General features: G+C 35.9%; 2 protein-coding genes and 2 long non-coding RNA genes across 4 annotated transcripts in view; 1 reads left to right on the top strand and 3 right to left on the bottom strand.

The window, feature by feature from the left end:
• LOC121956993 (choline transporter-like protein 2) overlaps positions 1 to 8,463 on the bottom strand; it is a 31,989-nt gene extending 23,526 nt beyond the window's left edge. Inside the window, exon 1 of the mRNA XM_088069413.1 lies at positions 8,281 to 8,463. Coding sequence (XP_087925539.1) covers positions 8,281 to 8,308 — 28 coding nt within the window. The 5' untranslated portion in view covers positions 8,309 to 8,463. The remainder of the gene's footprint in view (positions 1 to 8,280) is intronic.
• Positions 8,464 to 11,227: 2,764 nt separating this feature from the next.
• On the top strand, positions 11,228 to 20,371 carry LOC121957217 (glutaryl-CoA dehydrogenase, mitochondrial-like). Its single transcript, XM_042505748.2, has 12 exons — positions 11,228 to 11,386; positions 13,478 to 13,593; positions 14,382 to 14,414; positions 14,551 to 14,691; positions 15,053 to 15,115; positions 15,539 to 15,709; positions 16,535 to 16,664; positions 17,527 to 17,743; positions 17,902 to 18,005; positions 18,472 to 18,597; positions 19,403 to 19,563; positions 19,648 to 20,371. The coding sequence occupies exons 2-12, from the start codon at positions 13,491 to 13,493 to the stop codon at positions 19,719 to 19,721; spliced, it is 1,323 nt and encodes a 440-aa protein (XP_042361682.2). The 5' UTR covers positions 11,228 to 11,386; positions 13,478 to 13,490; the 3' UTR covers positions 19,722 to 20,371.
• LOC148186526 (uncharacterized) lies at positions 12,620 to 13,471 on the bottom strand. Its single transcript, XR_015774873.1, has 2 exons — positions 13,288 to 13,471; positions 12,620 to 12,779 (listed from the first exon to the last, which is right to left on the bottom strand). It is a non-coding gene; the product is annotated as an uncharacterized LOC148186526 (long non-coding RNA).
• On the bottom strand, positions 13,490 to 19,516 carry LOC148186527 (uncharacterized). The gene is made up of 3 exons (XR_015774869.1): positions 19,380 to 19,516; positions 17,496 to 17,791; positions 13,490 to 13,618 (listed from the first exon to the last, which is right to left on the bottom strand). It is a non-coding gene; the product is annotated as an uncharacterized LOC148186527 (long non-coding RNA).
• Positions 20,372 to 20,465: the final 94 nt, after the last annotated feature.

The following is a 20,465-nucleotide window of genomic DNA, read 5'->3' on the forward strand; positions in this document are numbered from 1 at the left end:
AATTTTGTCAAATAATCATCTGTGTTTGTCAGTGGCAAAAACAAGCACTTTCAGTGGACCTGAATTACTGTGCGAACATGTCCCGAGTGTTTACACTGCAGCCTGTTTCAAGGCTGAAAAAATGTTGTTCCCATGAGTCACTTGGACGCAAAAACCTGCATGAAATATGATCCAGGCTGAAAAATACAGATGTTGCCCATTTAAATAAAAAAAAAGTGATGATTTTGTGATATTAAATAACTGCCACTTAACTGCCATATGGAGCAGCTAACGTAGATCTACTCCTGTTTTCCCCCATCTAGTGGAGACATGGAGATACTGCACCAAGACCAAACAAGAAAAAAGTAGCGTTTTTTCCTGCTTTCCTTCATGGTGCGTTCATGCAGTAGACATTTTGGACCACTCTCTGTTCTGTATTCAACAGCCAAAGGCAATCAGAAAATGTCAGATTACTTAAAAATCCTAACAAAGAGTCCACAGAGAGACTGAATGTTTTTAACAGAAACTGACTGAAAGTTTCCATCTGCTCTGTTCTTGTTTTATTGCCAATGTTACTGTTCATGGGAATTCCCATTAGGAGTCCTGGCTCAACTGTAATTTCCATAACAAAAACTTTTTCAAGTTACTCTGAAACTAGTTTCAGGGGAATTTGATTTCTTGAACTGATACTTCAGGTTTAACATCCATGTACAATCAAAGCTGAACATTTTGCTTGGACTGGCTGACAGCTAATCTGACTCATGGGACGGTGCAGCGAGTGACGTATGACGTAAAACCCACCGTTCTGGTTTTTTAACAGGTTAAATTAATTATTGATATATTTTTTTCTTTGGTGGCAGTGAGCAACTGTTTTAATCTGGTAAAAGCTTTAAGAGGGATCTAATCTAATTCCAATGAGCCTCCACCGTGCAACCAGACAACCCCTGAGCATTCACTAAAACTATTAAAAAATATAAATGACTTTTGCTATGTGTGTAAGGGCGTGGATTTAATTATGAAATGCATACTGTTTTTCACATTTTTACAAGGACAGCACTTTACAGAGAAACTACCTGTGTTCGTACTGTGCTTTTGATTATAAGTATCAATCAGAGGTGGAAGGAGTACTAACATCTTGTACTTGAGTAAAAGAAGCAATACTACAGTGTAAAAACACACTATTACAAGTCCTGCATTAAAACTTTTACTTGGGTAAAAGTACAAAAGTTGCAGCATCAAAATATACTTAAGTACCAAAAATAACAGTATACAATAGGCAGAATGGCTCATTTTATAATCATGTATTTGACTGGATTATTATTATTGATGCATTATTGTGTTCATCACAACACATTAATGTTGGTAAAAAAAAAAAAAAAGTAGGCCACTTTGAATTAGTTTGTATACATTAAGTTAAATCAAATTTTTCAATAAGTAAAAAAAAAACATGTCTTTTAAATCTGACTGAGTACAAGAATTAAGTGGTAGAAAAAATAAATCATTAGAACAAGTACCTAAAAATGTGATGAAATACAGTGCTTCCATTGTGTTAATTATAATTTAATAATTAATCACTGTTGGAAAGGAAGAAAAACTTCCTGGATAGACATAGACAATTGAATTAGGAGTTCTATTTTCACAGAAACAAAATCAAAGGTGACACTGAAGCCAGACTTGATGTTTTGCATTGTTTCGTCTTGTGTTTTTTTTTCTCAAACAGTATTTACTTTGGACATTGTCATATGTGTCCTGACATTCCCGTGTCCCCTGCTTTATTTTTGTGCCACCGCCCTTCACATCCGTAATCAAGATATCCGATAGGCCTTTTTTTTTATCCAAGGCGTTACTACATGTCCCAATATGTAAATATTGAGGTTAATAAAAATTCAGTTTTGCTGCTTCAGTTTCGGGGTCTAATCTTCATGCTGACTCACTGTCACTCTGTCATGGTTTACTGGGAAGCTTGCATAGATCATCATCATTGTTAATGATATGAGTAACATCTGCGTTTCCTAGTTCAAGAAGTCAAGGGGTGTGTTCAGTCTGAAAACGAATAAGCAAACAACACACAACCAGATTCAAGGTGTATTTTCTCTCATTGGTGGATTTGTCCTACCCAATTAGCACTGGCGCCAAATAAACCAAAAAGGTCTAAACCAATTTGTTCTCATTCCCAGATCATGAGATACTGAGGCTTTGTTATGCACCTTGGCATCTTATAGCGACGCACAGGGCTCCCTTTAGCGTATGTATGTGACACACAGCTGACACACATTGTAGGTTAATGTAATTAAACAGTAGCAGTTAGGTACAGGACGTACAGGACGGACAGACGTGCAATAGGTGTCGTAAATAACAATGAAATTACACTAATGACAAAAAAGAGAGAGAGAGAGGGAGAAAGACAGCATGCTTGCAAAACAGAAGAGCGTTAAGCACACCACTATTTTGGTTTGAAACTAAATGCCAAAATCTCTATTGTGAAAAATGGCTATGGTCCACTGAAAGGTGTAAATAAACAGTATTTAGCTTATTCCTTAACATTTCATATGTTTTTAACATGCCTCCCTTTGGAAATTTCCCCCCTGCCACTCATTGCATAAACCTAATTATATTTTTATCCACCAGCTGCAATACTTTTTATTCTAGTGACAAGTTGCCATTTGATTGAAATAAAATTAACAAAACTTATTTCAATAAGACATTCTGACTTATCAAAGTAGGAAGAGCACATTTAAAACTTGTTATTTGCTACACATATTTGTGGTCATCACTCACGGCGGGGACGTGAGTCATTTTTACTGGTATCATTTTGCTTGTGTTACACAACAGTGCAGCACATTTTTTTGATTTTACCTCCTGAGACCTACAAGGAAATATATAGTTAGAATAAGACAGAAAGTAAAAAAAAAAAGCCATAAGTTTTAAATATACGAGGGCTAAATCTAAAAGAACTTTAATATTATAGCCATGCAGTACAGTTGGCAGACTTTAATAACACCATCTAAAAGGTTACAGCTGCTGCCCTCCCTGCCTGTCTCCCACATGTCTTTCATTACAGTAGGAGGACGTGGAGTGTTTAAGTTCAGATCTATTTTTGTTGTTAAAAAGGAAGCAACACCACAATTACACTCACATCTACAGTATATATATATATATATATATATATACATATATGTTGCATCCTTTGGCTCATCTGTCTCATAATATCTGGGAAGAAATCAAGCAACAAAACAACACAACACAACAACAGGAGTATGAAACTGTATTTTATCTACACCTGAACTCTCACTGTCTCGACATAATCCTCTCACAAAGTTAACCTTCAAAATGTGTCATCTCTTGTGATCTTTCTGACCTCATAACTAGGTGAACCGTCTGCTCTCATTTCTACTGAACTCATAATGTCAGCCCCTGTTCTCTGATGTTACACCCGGTGTGGCTATTTCGGTAACTCAGACACAGAAAGTGAAACCAAGATCCAAATCATTCATGAGAATTTCTCTGAATTAGAAAGACTGACACAAAAGCCAAACAGGAAGAAAACATAAAGACGTGCTTTAGACTAAATATTTTCTAAAGCTCCTGAGTCTGATTATATAAAAGCGACATTTCAAGGAACATTTAGGAAAATAACTGGTTTTTAAAAAAAATTAAAATATCACCACACTATGCAAGTCTTCCTTTCTTTTAGTGATGTGTTTTTGTTATTTTATTAACTGTTAACTTACAGAATACATTTAACAAATAGACCTTTCATTTTAGTAAAAAAAACATGCTATTGTTTATTTTCTCTCTTATTCTTTATTATATTATTGGTTTTACTGTAAACTGTGTTGTTTTTTTCATATCACTATTGCCATCCCTCTATTTTATTCAATTTTATTCTTTATTTATGAATTTATTTTTAATTATTTAATTAGATTAAGTCTTTTATACTTAATTTTATTATCACTATTGCTTTCTCTTCATCTTTCCGTGCACAGAGGTTTGAGATGTCACACGAACTGATACTTTGGTACCAAGTTGATGTCAAAATTTTGACAACGTGATGGTACTTGTTTGTATCTGGTATTTTAAGAAACTGAGTTATAACTCCTCTGACCGGGCAGCATATATACCTACAAGCAGTCTAGTCGGCTGTTAAATGTCAAAGGATGAAGAACGCCGACCAGCCAAGACTATTCAAAGAAGTCTGGGTCAAGCTCTTTGACCCCACGGCGGCTGTGGGTTTGCACACATGCACAGTATAACTGTAGCTGTGGTTTTGGGGGTCTAATGCAGCGGCGCGAAAATAAAGGTATGGTGTCCACTCAAGTGCTTTTTCACAACTTTTTAGGTACACTCAAATGTATGACAGCCGAAATACTGCATTGTTGTAACAGACGTTTTCAAATAGAAGGGGTTTACATATGCTCTTTTGTTACAGATCTTTTCAGTAATTGCAGAATAGTAATTCTCTTTATTTATTTTATTTATTTATTCTTAAAGAATTATATTTTCTAGAAAATGTATGGTGAGTGTTATTATCATCTTATTTAGATATGTATTTGTTTTTATTTCTATGTTATACACACACACACACACACACACACACTTTTTTATGGTCTGAATCGCTATTTTTACACATTTTTATTTTATTTTTACAGTTGGTATCATTTTTTTTGTTACACTGTTTTATTTGTTATTGTTATTATCATCATCATTATTATTGTTATCATCATCATCATTATTATTATTATTGTTATCATCATCATCATTATTATTATTGTTATTATTGGTCCAGAACCTACTTTTTGCTGTCTGGATGTAGTAATTGAATAAAAGGTTTATTTTTTATTATCATAACGTGCAATTTTTCACAATGTGGAGTTATCCTTTTGCAATTGATGTAAATGTTTTTTTTAACCATTGAGTTTTGCATCTTGTAATTACTGTTTATATTGTTCTTTTTGCTTTATTTATCATGTACATTGTTTGCTTTAATATCCCTTTGCTGCTGTTATAATTATCTTATCTTATCATTTTTGTTTTTGTTTTTTTAGTGTGGTATCAAACTGAGTATCAGGAATCATGGAATTTCACTGGTATAGGTATCAACTACTAAATTTCTGGTATCGTGACATGCCTGACAAAATAGTGATTGTCTGGAAATGGGAAATGAAACTTAGCAACTTAACTACTGGTTAATGCATGCAAGCATCAGAAAACATTAATAAACCGAACAGTGGTGAAAAAAAAGAAAAATGTGTTGCTTTCTTCTTTAACAAAGCAAAACATTCCTTATCAATAAGGAGGGTCAGCAAGATCAGCCAAGACAAACAGCTATTGACTGGAAGAAGAAACTAAATGAGTCAGATGATAAATACAGCGGAGGACAGCTCAATGGGGTGGTCCTACTTCCACGTCCAATTTACTCTGCATTCGAATCTCTTCCTCTCTCTAACTCATTTTCCCAGACCTTAATAAGCAGTCTCACACTGCTCTGAACATGTCTTTGTATTTCAGACTGCAAGTTGGCAGAATCACATGATCCGGTTTGGGTTGTTAGGGTATGATGAAGCACATTTAAGTGGAAGCGGGTGGCTGCGATGATGGAGATGCTTTTGGCTGTTTGTTTGGGAGGAAAATCTAGAGCACACAGGGAACTGAACGCAGAACTGAAATAGGACTAAATCTGCAAATGTAGCTCAGAAAAGCTTTAACAAACTACTCAAGTCAAACATGAAAGTGAGGCCAGAGAAGCTTAGCATCGGGTTTCAAACCACTCTCCTAAATATGGCTTATAATTACACCTAATCTGTACCAGGGCATGGCTGCTTGGGATCCTGTCATTGAGGTTTCTTGTTATATCTCAGCCTGAAATTACTCCAACATGTAAAACTATAGTGAATCCTAAAGTATATGCTGAAATAGCATGTTAAGGATTTTGTCCTTGTGTCATTTTTTTAGCGGATTTTCCTGAAGTCTTGAGACATTGCACTGATAAATAAAAATGTTTGTTTCTAGAGGCTGTTATCTCAAACCACAGCCATTTCTTAAGTGAATTTGTGGTCAAGTCTCAGCCATTTTCCTCTATCAGTCTTAACTGCTGTCTGAATCCTTGACAACTAGTAAGTATTTTGGTTATTATAAACGAGCAAGTAAATGTACGGATCTTCTGCCTTCCCCAAAGGGCTGGTAATGTGAGTCAATTAGCCATCATGTGGCAGGCAGAGTGGAAAAGGGTGTGTGCAGAGAGGAGGAGGAAAACGCTATAAGCCACAAACATAATAAAAGCCAGCAGACAGAAGAAGTGCCTTCCATTGTTTTCATTCCTACTTCGTTAACATCCTGCAAAAGCTTAACATGCAAAACATGTTGCTACAGAAACAAATATCAATTGCAAAATCTTACTTTTGGACTGAAAGAGCCCATTTAATTTATTTATAAAACAATGAGGGTTAGTAGCTCAAAACGAGGCAAAAGGGGCGTAAAATGTTCCACGAACATGCCGTGTGAATTGTTTATGGGTTGATTTCTCTCTTTGAGATGCACTTCCCGTGTAAGAAGCAAAGAGCTGCATAAAAACACTCAGCACTTACAGCCCAGAGGAAAATTTTGCTGCTCACAACAGTCTTTTCTTTAACTCATCAGAATGAAATCAGCTTCTTATAAGGAGATGACTAAATTCTGACCTGAGGAGCGAGACAATATATCAGCAGAAGTCTCAGAGTTAAGACTTGAATTTGTTAACAAAGACAAAATGATGAGATTGTGTAAGCCCTTTTATAAGCCAGTCAAGTTTTCTTTTAGATATTTAAATCTTTGGAGTGGATTACTCCAGACAAATAAAGATCAGTGCAGTGAGAGAGAAAAAAGAGTATTTTAAGATCTTAAATTAGGGCAGAGACAAGAGGTAGGCTATTTCTCAGAAGGTGAATTCAAGAAGTCTGAGAAAATGGTCAAGACGTCATATTGGCTGAACAAAAAAGGTCTTATTTTTAATTTTCATTTCCTCTGGGAGGGTATGAAAACACATTTTAAGTTCTGGATCAACATCGGTTTTCTTGTGCTGCATTCAGACGTCTTTGACATGCATTTAAACCTCAAAAACCTGAGAAAATTGGTTTTATTTCTTTTGAAAAACATGGGGAAAACATAATGTGGAAAAAACGTGGAAAGAAATGTCCAATAAATTGCAAAATATAGTAAAAGATAACAAGGATATGATCTGACCATTAACTGGGGGTAATTCTTAGGTATTATCTAAAAAAAAAAAAAAAAACCTAACCACATATAATTATGTGTATATATGTATATATGCATGTAACCCCTATACACTATACCATACTATTCTATAACCATTTTACAAAACAAGGTGTTTTTTCTTTGCAGGTAATCTATTTTGCACTAATGTTTGGGCCATTTCTTGTTAAATTGCTCGTCACCTTCTTTCCGCGTGTTTGAAAGAAATAACGCCTATGTGCTCAGGTTTCAGAGGTTTAAACTGAGCTCCGTAATGTCTATCAGAAAAGACGTTTTATTTTTAATTTTCCCCTCCTGTTAGCGCCTGCATACAGACATTTAGAAGATATTTGGGGGTAAGGTGGGCATACATACGACGACACAGATCATGGCTTGCAGACTAAAAACTACAAAAATACAGTTTTAACCAATAAAGATATATTGAAATAGGATTTTATGAAGCTAAATATGAATCTAAGTATAATATTTTTGACATAAAACTACCAAAAAAGACTGAAAGTAGCCAGTAGATATATAGAGACCCTCTTCACATGTTGGAGGTATTTTCTAATAAGCTCTATACATAGCTGGGCGTCAGCTAAGCTCCTGTTGCTGCCATACCAGTCTGAGGAATGTGGCAGCAACTGGTCAAGCACAGGATATACTGGGACATTGTACAGCCTGATAATAAACGAGACACTCTGTACAAACCAGCAGCTTCACAAACAAACAAGCCGAATTTTAAAAACATGACAGACAAAAATGTTGCATCCATTCATGCAGTGTTTCTGTGTAAGCTAATTCAGAAATGCACATTACGTTACGAGATAATCAAAACACGAGAGAAAGTGGTCAACTTGCGACGTTACCCGCGAACTTACGACAGTAAAAAAAGTAAGCAGATAAACAAAAACACGTTAAAAACACCGAATTAATTCAAATAACTGTTTTCGGGAGAATTAGCGCCAAAACAAAACTAGCTAACTTTGTTTACAGTCGTAAGTTAGCTAACGTCCAAGTCGCTGAGTGGCAGCTACCCCAAACAAAACCAAGTGCTGGACTTTAAATAATTACCATATTTCGGTTTCTCCTCCAGTTCCATGACTTCGAGGTGTTTTTTCTGTGTCCGATGTGCTTAAAAACGAAGGGTAACTACAGCATATTCCCAGGTTTATCGGAGGTTATCGTGTGTCGCTTCTGTCAGTTCAAACACTTGAGGAGAAATCCGCTCCAAAATCTGTCCTGCTCACATTTAAAGGGAGATTCCTTGAGGAGAGTGGCGACCAATGAGAACGCAGCACAGAGTGATTGACAAGGGGATGAGCCAATCACAGAGCGAGGGTGGGAGTTTGTGCTCCCAGAATGGAGTCTCGTTTTGTACCGTTACAGATGCAGGTAGAATGAGGTCAGGTAAAGCAATGATGGTCAACACGAGGCCCGCGGGCCAAATGTGGCCCCACGAAAGGGTGCAGGGTGGTCCCCAAACCATTTTCCAATTCACAATGAAACAAATTGTTTCACCCTGGGATTTATTTTTGTACATTTAGTATAAGGTGAAGGTGTATATAAACTGCATCAAAGTAGAGCTTGTTGATAAAAAAAATAATAAAAAACAGAAAAAATAAAGGGCCCCAAATCATATGTCCTGCAATCCAAGAAATATCCTAAAATCTTAGAAAATTTCTCAAATGTCCTAAAATCCAGGAAACGCCCCAAACCCTTGAAATGTCGTTAAATCCAAGAAATGTCCACAAATTCTAAAAACCTCCTAGTCAGAGAAATGTCCTAAAATCCTAAAAAAAAATCCTAAAATCAGAGAAATATCCTAAAATAAAAAAACAGATATGCCCTAAAATCCAAGAAGTGTCATAAAAATCATAGAAATGTCCTAAAATCTGAAAATGTCCTTAAATCCAACAAATGTCCTAATATCCTAGCAACATCCTAAAATCGGAGAAATGTTCTACTATAAAGTCCTAAAATCCCAGAAAATGTTAATGTTTGGCATGCTTTTATGTGAGACATTTTAAATTAGGTTTTGATGAAAAATCACAATTAGATTTGGTCTTAAAATTTGAAAATTCAGTGATGATTTCTGTGTTTACAGTTTTGAGTGGTGTAATTTTGGCAATTAAAAAAAAAATCTTCAATACAATGAACACAAAATACGGCCATTTAAAGTTGTATGCCCCTCCCTTAAAGGCAAAATAAAAAAACTAAAAAAGCATGAGTTGCTCCCCAGTGCTTAAAAATATTTGACATGCCACCTCCTTTTCACACCACCCAATATATGACAAAGTTCCAAATCGGCAGTGACAATGCACCAGATACAATTAATCTCAATATTAATGAAAATATAACAAGCTCTAGATTACTTGCGTTTGTCCATTATTACTCATTCACAGTGAAAATGTGTCTTTATCAGCCAAGAGTGCAATAAATCAATGGAATATAGGCCAGAATATTGGCCTGATGAAATTCAAGACAACATTAATTATAAAAGCAATCTATTCATCCATAATTCAACCTAACATTGCCTGGTCTGCACTCGATGAGTCACGACAGCTGCTAGATGGCTGCAGAGGTGGGAGATCCCAAATTTCTCAAGAGAAATAAGAAATACCACAAAATACTCCATCATGAGTAAAAATCATGTGTTCAGATTTGAATAATGTTGAGTAGTATCATTCAATATGCACATAGGCCTCTTTCATAGGTTTATAGATATCAATAGATTGCACTGTATCATGATGGCATATAAGGCAATCCTCCAATATTACAAAAAAACACTTTATTTTTATAGCTCTTTTTAAAAAAGACAAAACAATAGCCGGATACTCAGAGGCAATTAAACAACAGAAATACTACGCAAAGGCTAAAGCAAGACAAATCAATAAATAAATATGAAAAAAGAGAATAAAAGTAGTCCTTATTACACATCAAGTTAGGTTCACTCACAGAAAGCATCATTAAACCAGTTGTTAAAATAAAATGGAAAATTACAGTTTATTATAGCCAGAAACTAAAAACAGAAATCATTGGTTTTTCAAATTTTACGATGTTCCTTGAACACACCTTCAAAACATTCAAAATATGCAAGAGGTTTTAAGGCATATTTTCTTTAAAAATATCTAAAATCACAATATTTATCATAGCCAGAAACTGTAAAAAATGTTTATTTATGGTGGAGGGAGGGTCACGCATTTTCTCTGTCAGTCAGTCAGTCAGGAGGACCCGGGATGAATATGTGAAGCTCGGGAGAGGGTCATAATAAAAACAAATTTTAAAAAGTACCCCAGCAACACCTTTCTTCTTTTTACGTCATTATTTGATCAAATGCTGCACCCTTATGGCTGCACTGAAAAAAAAATCAAAAACATTTTCAAAATAAAGATAAGTGAAGAAAAAAGTGTAATTTCGCTTATATATAATTTCCTATTTGAGGTTTTGTTGTTTTCAAGTTGCAGATTTGATGTTTTTAGATTCAGATCTTTTTTGTTGTATTAAAATCTCTTTTTTGTGTTTCAGATTTGTTTCCACTTTCAGATCTTCTTAAAAATGAATAAGACCTCAATTATGAAATTATATATAAGTGAAAATTAAAAAGTAATTTATTCAAAGACTCAAAAATATATATTTAAATTGAAATGAATTAATCCTTATTTTAAAAAATGTTTTTTGATTTTTTTTATAATTCAGTATTACAACTTGAACTTTCGTGTTTTTTTTCCACCTTTTTTTTTTTTTTTTTGGTTTTGGCTTTTTTAACATTTTGGCTTTGGCTCCATACTAAACCCACTGATCAAATTGGAGTCTTCCCTGTACTTTAATTTTGGGAACTGGCACACTAGTCCCTCCTCCAACATCACGCCTCCGATAATAAGCCAATCAGAATCGTTTGCAGTTGCTGAAGCGTCCTGATGATGACGATGGACGTCCACAAACAAATACATTATCAATATTTGATGTCTTTGTCTCAGATTTCTCTATATATGGTGCCTTCACGTGGACAAAAACACTGAATTTGTATTGGCACATTGTTATTTTCTGACGCCACACTCGTGGCACTTCCTACTCGGCGTGCTTTACGTGATGACGTCAGGTTGACGTCGCTCCGTGTCACTACGCCGTAGACCAAAAGTGGAAGGCAGGATAAGGATTGTTGTGACACTAAACGCAGGTAAATGCTCCTAAAACACAGCTGTCACTTTTGTTTTTACAGCTATTCTGATCACACAGCGCTCACTCAGTTCATTGTTTCTGTGGGAATATCGAAATTATGCCGTTAAAAATCCGTTTAACTGCGAGATATCGTGAGTTAGCGCTGTTAGCGCGTAGCTTTTATAATGTCATTTGAGGCCACAGGTTAGCTCACTGAGTCTGGCTCTGTGACAGGTTTCTTCATTTATTACAGTGAACAGTTTTATACGAATCACTGAGAATTAAACCGCTATTATAGTTAAATTACTGACAGTTAGCTACAGCAGTTAGTATTGCCATGTCCCATCTACAGCTGTATCTTTAGCCTGACGTTTATATTAATCTAATTTGTATGTATTAAAGGTTTATAGACATCATGAGACATAAACATAAACTCTTAACTAAAAAAACATATTGGATACCTACAAAACCTACTAAAAAGTATAGAGGAAGATTCTTTAGTTTGAGTGTTTGTCAATTTGGTCAAATTTGTCAACACAACAAACCTGAGGAGGAAGAAAGATTGAAGCATATGTTCATAAAGACTGTTTACATATTTGTGAGTTTATTGCCTTTAAATATGCTGAAACTAATAAAAACTAGAGAAATCTAATAACAAACAAACAAAAAAAACAAATATAACCTAAACTGACAGAAGCAAACCCACTGTGTAATTTAAACTGAATTAAGAACAAAATCTGAAAAACTAATGAAAAATACAAACCTATAATAACTCTGGAGCAATGCAGTGAGACACTAAATCAGATTAATAGACCAACTTCAACTGATGGCATCAATAGATCAGCTCTTGATGCCCTAATTCTCAGTTTAGAAAGACAAATGACAAAGTTGTAGCTTTTAAGTACACCGCATTGCAGCTGTGGACAATTTTTGACATCAACATTCGTCAAACCTGTACATTTGTCTGAAAGGAGATAATGCAGATTTACCCTAGTTAATTATTGTTTTTACAATTCCATAATTACCTAACTAGACAGGCTCTTCTTCCATTGTTTTCTGACTTTTTAAATATTCTTATACACTGATTTTATGTTAAATCGTGTAATATTTAACATTTACTGGCGACTTTATATTTTTGGTTTATATTTTACTTCTTGTGTGTCCGTTTGGTGTGGTTGTTCTTAAATAAGCCATTACATGTTTCTATCACAGACTCACATGTACTATTAATTTCATGTAATTTGTATTTGTGTGTGTGTGTGTGTGTGTGTGTGTGTGTGTGTGTGTGAAAGCACTGGACTTAACTGATATGAGCAAGCAAGGAGAAGCAGTCGTCAGGTTCCATTTCTTCAGCCCGGTTTTATTTTTCACAGATTTTTTTTCTTCGGTCACCTCTGTGTGTGGTTTTAGCTCTGCAAAGAGAGAATAAACATTTAAATAAACCAAAACAGGAGATGTTCTGTTTCCATTTTCCTGTGAGTACAATGCCTTAACTTGCATATCTTCAGATACAGAGTACCAATCTGATACCATTAAAATGGATCAGGGTAAACCCTTTGTAAAACATGAATACACAGAATAAATGCCATAGGAGCTTGGAGACATTTTGGGCAGCAAACATTGCATTATTTACTGGAAACATTTTCTGTGCAGTGCAACTTCTGTAGGCTACTGTTGTAGAGCAGCGAAGAAGAACTGATTTGGAGGAAAACTGCAGTTTTATTCAGCTGTGAAACTAATTTAAAGTTTAATAAATTACATGGTATTGTATTGGTGCATAGACTCACACACTTGCAGATACCTGATTTTAGGCAATATCAGAGGCATTTTTCAAAAGTGGTATCGGATCAACTCAACAAAACAACAAATATTATGTGATAATGAGGCTAATCAAAGTTTCATAGAAGGAAACTGACTCACAGACATCATGGCTAAGATCCAAAAGACAGGACAAAGGGAGGAAGACGGCAAACATAACCACTCATTAAAGTGGAAGTTTTAGCACCTGAGGGAGGAGGTTCCTTAGTTACTGCCATCGCTTTCACTTCAAGCGACATGATGACTTTAAGTGTCCTTTTTAATGTATGTGAATTAAACGTTGATGTTTTAGACTCATCCTCACCATGGCATTAAGAAGCGCTGTGTGCCGCCTCCTGGTCAGCCCTCACAGATGTGCCGTCATCTCAGCTTCCAGAGCTCAGGGGACTGCAGCAGCTGCCAGACTGGGTCAGTGCTTCTGCACCCTGTCAGACTGAAATAACAAACGCATGATCACCGCCAACAGCTGCATCTTTCCGTCAAGCAACAAGATTGTTTCAGAGTCATCTGCAAAAGGGTTGAAGGATTTAGCTGCACCGACATTACAGTGCAGCCAGTGGCATCAAACTCTGACTTCTGTAGCTCCTTTTGTCCCAAGCTGTATAAAAAGTTATCATTATCTATTGTTTTTTATTTTTGTAAAGCCCCTTTTAACTTTGTTTTGAAAAGTGCTACATAGATAAAGTCGTTTGTTAGTTTTTTATTTACTTATTTATTTATATTTTTGTTTATTTGTTTTATAATCTGTGCTTGGTGTTGAGAACATACAAAAAAGTATTAAAAAATGAGCAGCAATGTGGCTGCAGCTGATGTCTATAAACATTATCAGTGATGGCGAAATTAATCTGGTAGATTAATTGCTTTTGTCACTTTTTTCTATTTTTGTTTTGCACAAACAAAAACTGGTTCTCAAAAATTATTTGACACCCACAGGGAGACCCATGGTATTAATGATTAATTTGAAGCTGTATTTGAAGCTTTGAAGTCTGTAATTTTAGAAAGAGTTTAAAAATTGTATAAATTTATTATTTACTAAATGTTAAGGGAGTAATATCTACCCTAGACAGCAGTAAATGTGTTATAATTTTTAAAAATTACACTTGTATTTTCTTTAGCTATTTTAGATTTTTTAGGAAAAACAGTGTTTTATTTTTTCTTGTTTGATATTAATAATTTTTCTGGTTTGAATTTTCCAGATGCAGAGAAGACTGAGCAGAAGTCTAAAGCTCGTAGGTGTTATCGGCTACTTGTTGCTGAAATTTATGTCAGAAATAATTGTTTAAATTTGAAGCTCTCTCACCAAAATCTATTTTTAACAATGGTTTTAAGGTTTTTAAATTGTTCCTCTTCTTATTGCCTGAACAGCTAAGGTCCAGTTTAACTGGCGTGACGCTCTGGACCTGGAGGGCCAGCTGACGGAGGAGGAGATCATGATCAGAGACTCCTTCAGGACCTACTGCCAAGAGAAACTCATGCCGCGAATCCTGATGGCAAACAGGAATGAAGGTGAGAGACTCATTTTTCTACATGCCTGAGTCTTTTCCTGTCATATCGTCTTCATTTTGATTTTTGTATTCTGTTCTTTGGATTTGTATTTGTTCTTCTGTTTCATGTAAGCGTCTGTCAGTACTTTATATTCTTTATTTTGTATTTGTTTTCTTTTTGCATTTCATGTAAAGCATCTTTAAGTACTTATAAAAGCGTTATACAAGTCCTGTCAGTTTTTATTATTATTTATTACTAGTATTAGTAGTAGTAGTAGTATCTTGATATGCAATGTGTGCAGCACCTTAACAATTTTTCAGTTTGTTGGCAAACTAAATACTCTAACTTAACCTCATATCACAGCTGGTTGTCATTTTTTTAGTTTTCCACAGAGAAATTGTGTCAGAAATGGGAGAACTGGGAGTCCTGGGCCCAACAATTAAAGGTGAGTCTGAACACACTGTTCACTTCTCACTGCTTGCATGTTTAAGAGGCAGTTCTGTATACTTTTTTTGATAACTTAAACAGGACGTATATTGAAACATTTAAGTTTCAACATATTTCTCTTGAAAAAAAAAGCCACATTACCTTCACTTAAATCTTTTTCATTCCTGTGTTGTATTATTTCATCTCTTTGTAAAGCACGTTGTTGTTTTCAAATGTGCTCCATAAATAACTGTCTGACTGTCTAAAATGGACTTTGGCCATGTGCACACGGGACCTGTGTGCCGTTTGTTTTTTTTAAATCTCTAAGTGTGTCTTTGATCAAAGGTTTAAGCCCATTAAATCTCATTTTATCTCCTAAGTTGAATTCATTTGATGCTTTATGACTCCGATAATAAACCATCCTCCTGTGTTTGGAATAAAGGTTATGGCTGTGCTGGGACGAGCTACGTGGCCTACGGTTTGATTGCCAGAGAAGTAGAGAGGGTGGACAGCGGATATCGCTCAGTCATGAGCGTGCAGTCGTCACTGGTCATGCACCCCATTAACGCCTACGGTACCGAGGAGCAGAAACAGAAGTACCTCCCCAGGCTGGGTAAGAAGAGAAAGCACCAAAGGGCGAAATGGGCTGAAAACTATATTGCAATATTATTAGGCTGTATTGCGATACACGATATATATATATATATATATATATATATATATATATATATCGATATTTTTAAATCTAAATTGAATGTTACGAAATTTTCTTTTCCAAAATTATGGAGCCTTCTCCGTAGCGGCCCCCTCACTCCTGCACCGACACATCCAAATTTAAAGCCCTCCTAAAAACTTAAAACAAGCTTTTTTCAGGTGTTTGTTTGTTATCCATTTACTTTTGTTTATTCTGCGTGTGCTTACGTAATTTTGTTTTTATTGCTTTTTACTTCTGTACTCCTTTTAAAAGTGCTTTATAAATAAAATGTATTAGTTATTATTATATTAGTTATAATCCCTCTTTGTTGTGACAGTATTGTAGGAATGACTATTAGTACTTTGAAAAAATATTAACACAATTTAATTTTTGATCAATATTAATTACTAATGTAGATTAAGTGATCATGTGGATAAATGCAAGTATTAATACAAGTGCAACTGTCTTATAAGGTCAGAAAAGTACATCATTTTACTTTAATGTAAGGTTTAAAATCAGGGAAAAAAACACCATTTATTCCATATCCCAATATAACAATATCCAATATCTAAGACAATATATTGTCTCATATCACGATACGATATAATATCTTTATGTTGCCCAGCCCTATCACCAATCAGCAGTAAAGATGGGTGAGATTAAAATGGTTTGAAGGGATTTTGTTGATAATAATGTATTAAAACTCGGTGACGAGTGACTGAGCTCTTGTTTTTTCCCCCTCAGCTACTGGAGAGATTCTGGGCTGCTTTGGCCTGACGGAGCCGAACCACGGCAGTGACCCGGGCAGCATGGAGACCAGAGCCAAATACAATCCATCCAGTCGCACCTACACGCTCACCGGCTCCAAGACATGGTGAGTGGTGGTGGGGAGATATATACATATATATATATATATATATATATATATATATATATATATATATATATATATATATATATATATCTTTAATTTTCCCATTACCCTTAAGTAATTGATGCCTGTACATCTTAAGTTTCATTCCAAGTGGCATTAAAAAAAAGTCTTAAAAAGTCTTAAATCCCACTTTCCTTAAGCTGTAGGAACCCTGACTATAACCCTGACTGACATTTTTTAATTGGTATTTTTTAAGTAGAGACATTCGTTCTTGTTTTGTTTTTTCTTTCATCTGATACATTGTTTTAAATTTTGGGGTAGTATTTTTGTTTTCAAGATAAAGTGTTTTTTGTTTGCACAGGACTCTTATTGTCATAGTTGTCCACACGGTGGAGCTCTGTGCAGGTAAAGTACTGTATGACACTCAGAGTGACACTGACTTTTTTTTCTAGGATTTTTTCAGATTTGGTGAATCGATTTTCATAACTTTAAAAAAAAAAAATACGGTCATGCTGTTGGTTCAAGTCAAAAGTAATATTTGAAGAAATATTTAAAAAATGTGTCACACTATTGTTCACACATTACAGCACACGAGTAAAGAATTAGAAATTCAAAATTATTATTTATTCTTAATTTATTTTATTCTAATTTTTTATTTATTTAATGTTTTATAATAATTATTACTTATTTAATACATTTTATTTTGATTATTATCATAATTATTATTTATTTAATACATTTTATTTTGATTATTATTATAATTATTATTTATTTAATACATTTTATTTTAATTATTATTAAATTATTTAAATATAAAACATTTCGACTTACCAATGTGTCTCCCTCCTGCTTGCTTCTTCAGGATCACAAACTCTCCTGTGGCGGATATCGCTGTCGTCTGGGCCAAATGTGACGATGGGAAGGTCCGCGGCTTCATCTTGGAGCGCGGCATGAAGGGCCTCTCGACACCAAAGATCGAGGGAAAGTTCTCCCTCAGAGCCTCGGCCACCGGTATGATCGTCATGGACGAGGTGGAGGTTCCTGAGGAGAACCTGCTGCCTAAAGCCTCGGGCCTCGGGGTGAGTGGAGAACCGCGAGCGTTTTAGATGTAGTGTTCATGGAGGAACCTTAAAATTAGAGGGGGACAGTTTACAGTTAGGTTCAGCATTTTATAATTTAAACAGCTGAAATTCTACACTGCAGTTATCTTTCATCACTCTCCTGCTGCTGCTTCCAGGGTCCTTTCGGCTGCTTGAACAACGCTCGTTACGGTATCGCGTGGGGCGCTCTGGGTGCTGCGGAGTTCTGTTTCCACGCGGCTCGACAGTACACACTCGACAGGTCAGACGCCACAGTTGTGTAATTTCGTAGCTTATTTGGTCATACTTGTATATAATTACATATGTTTCAAAATGCTTTATTTTTAGTCCAATTTTGATGTTTTCCTGATTATTTTTAAACACAAGTATAACAAAATGTTTTTGTTGTTTCTGAGTGTGTGTGTGCATGTATGCATGTGTATGTATGTATGTTTGGATATGTGTGTGTGTATGTTTATGTGTTAGAGATGAAGTTCAAACTAACTGATTAGCTGAGAAAAGGAAGGAAATAATACGTTTATATTCCTCATACTCCTTTTCCAACATGTGAGATGCAATTTCTTGATGCTTATTTGAATCTGTTTATTGAATTTTTTTGTTTAGGTAATTATACATTTTTTGTTTTTGCCATTTTGTTTAATTTTTTTTCTTTTTGTTTTATAAGTTCAAAATAAATATCTGTCTGTCTATATCTGTCTGTCCACCAGAATCCAGTTCGGCGTGCCCCTGGCGAGGAATCAGCTGATGCAGAAGAAGATGGCGGACATGCTGACGGAGATCACCATCGGCCTGCAGTCCTGTCTGCAGCTGGGCAGACTGATCGACGCGAAGAGGTAAAAACGACTTTATCCTCCGATAAAGTGTTGCAGAACACAGAAGCTGCTTCTATTGGTGTTGGTTTGTTTGTGTTTTTTAACTAACTCTTTAAAACACCAAAGTCGTGCAAGAACGCAGAACTCTAACGCACACGCAGGAGATGTTAAATCGCTGTTTTTCTCAGTGGAGTCGGCTTCAGTGCTCCGTTATGAGTTGCTGTCTTTCTGTAAAGTAAAGCAGTGAAAATGTTCTAAATGTAAATAAATAAATAAAATTAAACTGGTATTGATTGCAGTAGGAGACTAAAACATGTTATAGCACCATCCACAGCAGTAAATTGTTCAGCTTCAACCCCATTTAAAAACATCTAAACTGTCTGAGCGAAGAGATTTCAGCGTGTTTGGTGTTTCTCTCGGGCCAAACTACTTTTCATTTCCTTCTTTATTTTTTGTTTTGTTTTATCTGCCTGCTCTCCCCAAAAGTCGCCAGCTCACTCAGGTTGAATTCTGGTCGGTCAGTAGATCAGGGCAGGCTGACGGTGTGACGAAACTTTGAAAACAACACACAGTGCCGACTTATTGATTTGAGTGAGCGCTGATGAGACAGTGGAGTTTAACCCCTGATCTGCTTAGGACCAATCCTAAAGGAGGGTAAAGTGGATAGAAAGATATAAACTGTAAAACTGTTTTTGTTTTTTTTTATAAAAAGACCTCCTTTACTGTCATTCGTTATGTTAGAGACCTGCCAGTCTGTCCCAAAACCACGTCGAGCCAGCTGGCTAAAACGAATCCAAACAAACCTGTTTGTTTTTTTCCTTCACAGAGCGGCTCCAGATATGATTTCCATGCTGAAGAGGAACAGCTGCGGTAAAGCGCTCGACATCGCCAGGCAGGCCAGAGACATGCTGGGAGGAAACGGCATCGCAGACGAGTACCACATCATCCGCCACGTCATGAACCTGGAGGCTGTCAACACGTACGAAGGTTTGTGCTCCACGCTCGTTCCTGTTGTAGAGTAAATAAGTTTGTGAGACTCACCTGTTTGACCGTGGCGGTGTCCTCCTGCAGGTACCCATGACATCCACGCTCTGATCCTGGGCAGAGCCATCACGGGACTGCAGTCCTTCACTGTGGACAAATAGATCCGACGTCCCGCCGCACGACCAACAGGAACCTGCTGCTGACAGAAAACTGACGTCGACTCTGCAGCCGTTTGGAGACGATTCTGATTCATTTTCATCTGTATTGTGACAGTTTGTTTTCACTCAAGCTATTAGAATATATATTTGAGCGCTCTATTTTAAAGAGACAGTTGAAGTGTGTCTCGTGCCTGTGTAATTAATTCAGAAGTTGATTTTTCAACTTTAAAAAGGTCTATTTTTCTACGCTCAATCACAGCACTATGTGAGATATGTCTCTTTGCTCCCTGGTTCTCAGTTGTATAGACTTTAATTGACTGTAGTGAAGAATTGACGGTTCAGAATGACGCCAAGATCCAAATTTTCTGCTGACAACTAATGCAACGTTAATACTGTAATTATCACACTAAGCATAAATTCCCACCAGTTTTTAAAAATGCATGTGAAGCTTTTTCGATCCTGATTTGATCCGATGACACAAAAGTCGTCACTGTGTAATTAGTGTGAGATGTAACTTAGATGAGAAGACCGTTTGCTGTTGTCTTGCACTTTTCTGGCTCTATCACTAATTTGTAATAACGCCGCATGGTTCGTTGAGAGGTCAAGGATGTTGATCAGAGCTTGAATAAATAAAATTATTTAAGTATTTGAAATGTCTGCTGAAAAATGATGTATACGTTTGATAAAATAAGAGTCAAATCCTTCTAACCAGCACAACATAAATCTGATCGGTGAGATATTAATGGG

Source organism: Plectropomus leopardus, chromosome 18 (genome assembly GCF_026936395.1).
Source record: "Plectropomus leopardus strain MGB_pleo_1.0 chromosome 18, ASM2693639v1, whole genome shotgun sequence".
Lineage (NCBI taxonomy): Eukaryota > Metazoa > Chordata > Actinopteri > Perciformes > Serranidae > Plectropomus > Plectropomus leopardus.